This window comes from Microtus ochrogaster, linkage group LG1 (assembly GCF_000317375.1).
Source record: "Microtus ochrogaster isolate Prairie Vole_2 linkage group LG1, MicOch1.0, whole genome shotgun sequence".
NCBI lineage: Eukaryota > Metazoa > Chordata > Mammalia > Rodentia > Cricetidae > Microtus > Microtus ochrogaster.
In genome coordinates this window covers 41,828,543-41,837,076 of record NC_022027.1, presented here as the reverse complement: position 1 = coordinate 41,837,076, position 8,534 = coordinate 41,828,543, and the positions used below count along the sequence as shown (strand labels likewise).

General features: G+C 36.5%; 1 protein-coding gene across 2 annotated transcripts in view; it reads left to right on the top strand.

Moving 5' to 3' along the window:
- Jchain (joining chain of multimeric IgA and IgM) overlaps positions 1–6,372 on the top strand; it is a 21,071-nt gene extending 14,699 nt beyond the window's left edge. For both annotated transcript variants that reach the window (XM_005359452.3, XM_026785220.1), the window contains exons 3-5: positions 838–958; positions 4,240–4,320; positions 5,465–6,372. In XM_005359452.3, the coding sequence (XP_005359509.1) occupies positions 838–958; positions 4,240–4,320; positions 5,465–5,678 (416 nt within the window). In that variant the 3' untranslated portion in view covers positions 5,679–6,372. The remainder of the gene's footprint in view (positions 1–837; positions 959–4,239; positions 4,321–5,464) is intronic.
- The last annotated feature ends 2,162 nt before the right edge of the window (positions 6,373–8,534 follow it).

Sequence of the window (8,534 nt, the reverse complement as noted above, 5' to 3'; positions counted from 1 at the left end):
AACCCTGACTGCTCTTGAAGCTGATCAGGGAGAGGGACTTGATGGGGGAGGGGGAGGGAAATGGGAGGCGGTGGCGGGGAGGAGGCAGAAATCCTCAATAAATAAATAAATTTAAATAAATAAAAAAAAGAAATGAGATTTCTAGGATGAATCAGTGTTTCCAGTTGGATTTATAAATGCTTCATATTGTTTACTTTCAAGTATTTGCTTTAGTTGAGAAATAGTGTAGATTTCTTTTTTATGTTTCATCTTTGTGTTTATCACTGATTTTTACTAGGTGACACCATTAAAAATTAGAAGCAATAAATAGAAATCAGATTTTTCAGCCTAGCTTCTCATTAATTTTTACAACGAAGAAAAAGAAAATTCCTTTTAGATTATATTTAGATTTCCTTTGTTCTTTTAGATTAGAGAAGAAAACAAATAGAAAGATCAGGACAGATGAACAATAAAAATTAAAGTTTTTGATCCAAATGTGGTCGAACACCTGTAACCTCACCACTCAGGAGGTGGAAGCAGGGGATGGAGATTTCAAAACCAGCCACAGCTGCAAAGTGAGTTTCTGTCCAGCCTGGGCTACATGAGACTGTCATATATGTAGGCAAGAAAAGCAAATTAATTCATCTTAAAGCACATGAACATTATTTGAGAGACAATATCTTCTTATGTAATGCAGACTGTCTTGAAATTCACTAGGTAACCCAGACAGACTTTGAATTTCCCATCTTTCTTCCTGAATTTTTAAGCACTGGGATTGTGGGCCTATACCACGACACACAGGACAATATAAACTTTTATTTTCCTTTTTCATGATGTATTTTACCTTTCAAACCCAAGGTGACAAGGAAAAGGTCCTTCTTGCTGACAACAAATGCATGTGTGCCCGAGTTACTTCCAGGATCATCCAGTCCAGCGAAGATCCTAATGAGGACATCGTGGAGAGAAATATCCGAATTGTGTAGGTGACATTCACGTTTCTTTTCTTTCTTTTATAGTCAGGTACTGTATTATTAAACTTTCTTTTCTTTTAAAAGGCAATCATGGTTTTCTGAAACAGCTTTCTGTACCAGGGAGGGAACCTGAAAGGGGGTTGCCTTGTTTAAATGAAGTGTCTTTAATCCACTTTTGTTGTGTGGCACCTTTGATGAGATCAAATCATGTCTTAACTGAAGCTGAATTTTGTTAACAAGCTTGAGGAAAATTTACAGAAGTTGAGGGCAGAAGCAGAGGAAACCAGAGGCTTCTAGTTAGTCATCAACATGCCAGTTATATGCAGTGATTTCAGTTTGAATCAGAACTTTCAGTTACTCTTAGTCAGCTTGAACTGCAACTTCAGATAATGGGAAACACTAATTTCCATAACTATTGTTCCATAACTATTGATTTTTGAGTACTTTACATTGTCTTCACAAAGACAGACAAATTAAAACTGGTGAATTGACTTTTCACCTATAAATTAGACTCAGAACTATTCATTTCATTTCACGTTTAGCCCAGACTTTATACTTGGTAGCTCTTAATCAATAGCAAGAATACTGATAATACTTGAGAGATAAGATTTCTACTTGATCCAATCAGTGACAGATTTTACTTGCTAAATACTCCCACCTTAATAGTTTTGTCCAATCAAATACCTCTTGTAGGAAAAGAACATAGCAATCAATCTTAGCTATCAATGGGGAAAGTATATTTAAAAAAATTGTTTCAAAAGTCTGACTGCATCAGTTTGTAACTGTGTACTCTCAAAAATAATCAAATTATTTGTCTACTCCAAATAGAAAATTTCTCATCTTTAAATGGAAGAAAAGATGAACCTGATACATTGTTGTTTAAAATTTGAGAATATCTATTATTTTTAAAGATCGTATAGTTTCTGTCACATATTTAAACAATACTATTATTTACTTCACTATGTGAATTAACATTGTGTCACTGCCCTGATAAAATGCATTTTGCAGCCGGGTGGTGGTGGTACACGCCTTTAATCCTAGCACTCAGGAGGCAGAGGCAGGCGGATCTCTGTGAGTTCGAGACCAGCCTGGTCTACAGAGCTAGTTCCAGGACAGGCTCCAAAACCACAGAGAAACCCTGTCTTGAAAAACCAAAAAAAAAAAATGCATTTTGCTTTCTCCAGTATTGTTACAATTGTGCCTTAACTGCATACAGAGCTTAGCATAATTCTCAAGATTGTTCACTCTGTTTCCCTTGTGTTAAAAACAAACAAACAGCCGGGCGATGGTGGCGCATGCCTTTAATCCCAGCACTCGGGAGGCAGAGGCAGGCGGATCTCTGTGAGTTCGAGACCAGCCTGGTCTACAAGAGCTAGTTCCAGGACAGGCTCCAAAACCACAGAGAAACCCTGTCTTGAAAAACCAAAAAAAAAAAAAAAACCAAAACAAACAAACAAACAAACAAAAAAACCCACTCAGAAATTCTGTGGTATGTCTTTATTTCCTCATGTTTAGAGTGTTTTCTACCTGTTTTTACATTTTTTTTATATTCTGTTTTTAAATACTGGGTCCTCTGTTCAAGAGTTAATTTCTGTCACCCTTTTCAACTTGGTTAACCCTTCCTCAGTCTGTGTTTCTTAATTTAGTCCTTGATTTTCATGGGAAATTTTCAGAAACAGCTAGGGATTACCTTGTTTAAATGTAGTGTCTTAAACCTGCTTTTGATGTATAGAGCCTTTAATGATATTGAGTCACAATTTAAATGAAGTCGAATTTTGTTAACAAGCTGAAGAAATTTTATAGAAGTTGAGGGCAGAAGTTTTTGCTCAGATTTTGCCCACAGAAATCATTGGAGAAATCCGATATAGATATAGATAGATATAGAGACATACAATTAAAGGACTGTCCATGACACTGCACATAAACCATATTGAAGAACCACTTATGTTTGAATCTTAAGGGGACAATTGTTTAGGTAGGCATCCATGGTTTTCTAATTCATCTTTTACTTGTATAGTTTACTGAAATTAAATAATTTACTTACTTCATGACACTTTGCTTGATGTGTATTGACGCTTCCTCCCCCCACCCACCTGGAAAGGATATTGCTGTTTCATTACATCACCATTACCAAGTCTATTGCTTAGTGTAATGGTGTGGCTTTATGGAAGTTATGTACCTAACTTGAACCTTATTTCTAAGCTGTGAAAAAAAAACATGTATAGGTATATTTGTATTTAGGGCTTAGACTATATAACTTAAATTTATGCAAGAACAGTGTTTAGCTCACAGTAAACCCTTATAAATGTTTATTGCCCTTCATTTAAAACCTTTTCTTGAGTTAATGAGATGACTCACTGCATAAAGATGTTTGCTGCCAAGGCTGACAACTGGGACTTGATCTTCAGGACCCTGCATGGTGGAAGGAAAGCATGAACTCCTATAAGTTACTTCCACTCATGTGTTGTGGCATGAGCACACTGGCCATCAACACATACGTATAGTATATAGACAAGTGTTAAAAAACCTTTCTAATATCAAAAGAGCCCTTATCAAATCAAAGATTTATTCAAAAAATATTTATTTAGGGAATATCCAATTTCAAGGGTTAGTACTGGGAATGCAATATAAATTACATAAAGTAGTCTATGCCGAACTGGGAGTGGTGACACACTGTGTAGTCTCAGCATTTGGGAGATAGAGACAAAAGAATTAGAAGTTCAATGCCATCCTTTGCTACAAAGTGAGTTTGAAGCAAACCTGAGTTATATAAAGCACCATCTCAGTACCCAAACAATAAAAACTACACCAGACAACCCCTCCAAACTAAAGAAAGAAATGAAAACACAATAAAACCCATCCTCAAACAAAAACCAGACAAAAAACTCTCCCCCCCAACAAATCATAAAATATAACAGGCTCCTAGAGGTATTACATGAACATGGTGCACACAGACATACGTGCAAACAAAACACCTGTACACATAGAATAAATGAACAAAAATAATTTATAATTTTATAGCTTTTTCTGTTCATTCTGCAAGCAATGAACAACTTCTATAGGCCATACATGTAGCCATATATAGCCTAGGAAAAGAACTAGACTATAGACAAGAAACTGATACAGATAACAGGTGATTATGAATTCTGAGTAACAGTTACTCAGAATTGAGTGAAGTCATGGTGAGCACTGTCCTCCTTAGATAGTAAATACTGGTCCTTTAGGACTTCAGTACCAGAAGCAACAGTATTCGTATTTACTGTTTTATTGTTTTCTCTCTCTTTTTTAGTGTCCCTCTGAACAGCAGGGAGAATATCTCGGATCCCACCTCTCCACTGAGAACGAAATTTGTGTATCATTTGTCAGACCTGTAAGATTTTCTTTCATACTTACGTATTTTGAAATTAATTACTCTTAATTAACCTTATTAATAATGATATTTCTGAAAATTCATTGGAATATTAAAGAGGATGCTTAAAAGAAATCCCACACTAACTCAGAATTGAGAATAATAAAGGGTTATATATTTAGGGGTAGACTCATAAATCACAATCCTCTGCTGGAACAGAGAACAGCAACTGAATCCCACAGCCAGGAAAAGATGCCAGACTTGTGCTTTACGTTGGCATAAATAGTATAATGGGCCTCGCCCAAGTGGGAGGGTGACTTAAAGACTACTGGTGGTAGGAATTTTTACAGCAGGATATAAACATTGACAAATGTCTGATCTTTTGAATATACTGATCCTATGTTAATTTAAGTACCAAAACTTCATAAAAACTTGGTCATAGAAAAATAGTAATGATAACTTTATTTCAAAGAAGAAATTATTGTCATTTATATAGAAGGGACCATTTTGTCTCCACATTTAAATAACTAGTTTTAGGTTTTAGCATGTATATATATGCTAAATTAGATGATAGGAAAAAAGTCCCTCACTGGGCATGGTGGCACACGTCTTTAATCCTAGCACTCGGGAGGTAGAGACAGGTAGATCTCTGAGTTCAAGGGCAGCCTGGTTTACAGAGTGAGTTACAGGACATCCAGGACTACATAGAGAAACCCTGTCTTGAAAATCAAGCCAAAAATTCCCTCAAGAGGATGGTGCAGGAATAGGAATACTGGCGGTTCCTGACCCTAATAAGCTATGAGTATATAGTGAGACATGGTTCCCCTAAATACATGTGCATATATATGAGTATCTACATATATTCCTCTTGTCACTAGAACTGAGTTCACTGAAAGAAGCATATAGCTAGGTATAGCTAACACATTGGAAGCTGCTGAATACTATAGGTAAGATGATCGTATCATCATATCATTTATTATATCGCTTATTTTCAAGTACTTTTTGTACATGAAAGATTACAGAATTTTATAAAGTATTCTTTGTTGTGCAGATGGTTATTGTAGGTTAAGCTGAAGGAACTAGCAGACATTGGATAAACATTTATAGTGACTTGTGTATTGAGATGGCAGTTACTGGAGGATTTCTAATACATACTCTTTTTTAGCTGTAAGAAATGCGATCCTGTGGAAGTGGAGCTGGACAATCAGGTTGTTACTGCCAGCCAAAGCACTATCTGCGATGAAGACAGTGCTGTTCCAGAGACCTGCTACATGTATGACAGAAACAAGTGTTACGTAAATTTGGTCCCACTTATGTATCGTGGTGAGACCAAAATGGTGACATCAGCCTTGACCCCTGATTCTTGCTACTCTGACTAGTTTGAGTCATTGCTCACTATGCAACTTTATCTTTAGGGGCTCTCCATTTAGAGAAGGAATACTCACTGCTAATGAATTTGAAATCAGGATTTTTTTCCTTTTGAAAAACTAACATTCCCTTTATATAGTTAAATATCAACACTGCATCATTATTTTGTAATTTTTCTCAATTCTGTGTATTAAATTCTCATGCCTGCCTGAGGAGGTATTTTCAAGAGTTCATTTCTATTTTTCAAAAACATAAACAAGGGGAGAAAGTAAAATTCCAAGAATAAAAATTAATAGGCATGATTAAATTGAATTATTTTTCTTTCTTACTTTGCTGTGGAGAGCTGGAGCTTCTGCACATTCTAAGTCTTCTTTCTTTTAATGTCTCACTGTGTAGAGAAGACACACATATAAACAGAGGGCAGTTGCATGTCTTCACTAGAAGGTGAAAGGGCAAATTTTAAACTATTTACTAATATTTGCAAAACCAGTTTGCTGAAAGTGATATAATTTGATGCACAAATGAAAAATTTTGACATAACAATAGACTTGGCACTAAATTTTTTTGATAATTTTTTTTGACAATCAGATTATTGTCTGAAATTCTTAGAGGAATCCTCTGTATTGCAGCTGAATCTAATGAAATTTGTATTCCTAAATATGTATTCTCTAGCACAGTTTGAACAATTAAATAGATTAATAAGCATATCTCTGTGTGAAATAATTTATTAAAAAATTTTGCTTGTGTTTAACCTTTTATGTAAATTAACATAATTTATTATTGGCAAATATTGTAAGTATGATGTAATGGTGCGTTCATCACTAAGATTATGTGAGTAAATATCTGAAAAATCTTTGCCAATTCACACTTAAAATGAAGTAAATTCCGCAGCATGTAGCCTCCTGTGGAAGCAGGAGGTGCACGCAGTGCTAGAGAGCTTGCTTATCATGCTTAAGGCCTTGAGTTTGATGTCCAGAACTGCAAAAAGAAGAAAACAAAATATGCCCCTTCAAAAAAACCAAAACAAAGCAAAACAAAAAACCAAAAAACTTAATCCAGTTTTGTCTAAGTAGAAAGCTCTCACATAAATGGTAGGGCTATTTCAAAGTAATAACTAGTCACGTACAAAGAAATCATATGTCAGAAAGCTATATCCAATTGATGCATTTATCTAAGGGCACTATGGAAAGTAACTGCGGATTCAGAGGCAATCATGTAGATACTTCTGACCTGGGGACAGTGGTGGACTTTCCAGGTTTTGGCTGCATAGCAGCTGTGTATATTCTTCTAGTACGTAACTTAATGGCCCAAGTTGAAACACAAACTCTTAAGTGGCTGAATTAACATCAGGCAAGGTAACTCAATTTAACATCATTTGTTTTAAAAATGGAATTACAAATAACTATCCTATAGATTTTTATATCCGGTATATGTATGTGTGCCTAGATGTCATTTCGTATAGCTGTCACAGTAGTTGGCGATAATTGGTAAATTACAGTTGTTATTATGTGTAAATTTTCTTTTTGCTCATATTTTCTTTTTGCTCAAATTTTCTTTTTGTCTGCCAAGGCAACAAACAAGTGAATAACACAGCTATGACTGTGGTTCTTAACTTCAGCGTGGACAAGAATAAGCTGAGACTCAGGGAAGTAGATTACTAAGTTTCTCCCCAAAAGATGCTGATTTAGTAGTTTTGGGGTATGGAAGCTGAGGGAATCGCAGCACTTAAAAATTCCCAACTTCTGCTGCTGTGGGGGCCAGCTCAGCCATAGCATTAGGATTATGAGCCCCTACCTCCACCTAGTGGTTGGATTACAAAGTACAGTGACTATGAGTTTTTAAATATGCATGTCTCCTTTAGTCTTCATAGGATTGTGAAGACTATCTTCATTTTACAGGTAGCTCACCTAAAGTTTTTGCCAGTTCCATTTATTTATTTATTTAGTATGTGTCAATGGAAACAAGGATATATCCACATATATGTGTATGCTTATGTGTCACGTAGGGTAGCTGTTGTAGTAACACTATGACTGCTCCAACACCCCATTATGGACTGTGCCCCCAAAACCATGAACCAGTTTCCTTCCTTAAGTTGCTGTGACTCTTAATACTGTCATCTTGACAGAACCTAGAATCACCTAGGAGACAAATCTCTAGGCAGGTTTCTGGTGTGGGCGGCCGCATCCCATGGCTGGGTCCATCCTAGACTGAATAAAGAGAAGAAAGCAAGCTGAGCCCCAGCACTCATGGCTCTCTGCTTTCTGAATACAGATGCAGTGACTTATGCTCTTGACACATGTCTTCCCTGACCTGATGGACTGTGCCTTCAATCTGTGAACCAAATAAACTGCTCCTTTAGAACATCAAACAGCAACAAATACAGAGAAATTGGTACTGAGTAGTGAGGGTATGGCTGTGATGAGCCTGACCCTATGGGCCAGACGCCTTTGGAACTGATATGAAAGAGGAATGTGGAAGAATTCGAAGTTATAGGCTAGAGAAGTCTTGATTGCTGTCAACTGAACTTAATAGGTTATTCTGGGGACAGTTGAGAAGATCAGACTTCCAAGAGAAATGTGGACAGTGCATGCCTCTCATGAAATTCCTGAAGGGAAAGCCTCTGTTGAGAACTGGCCATAGAGGCTCTTCATGCTACTTTCTAGAGCAGAATGTGACTGAATTTTGCCAGTGCCCTGGAAGTTTGAGTGAGGCTGAATTAAAAAATAATAGACTATGTTAGTTGTTAGAGAAAATTTCAAGGCAGCATAGCATTCAGACTGTGGGTTACTTACTGATTAGTGTTCTTATCCAGATTCACAGTGAGCAAGAATATCTAATAGAGCCTCCCATTTCCCTCCCCCTCCCCC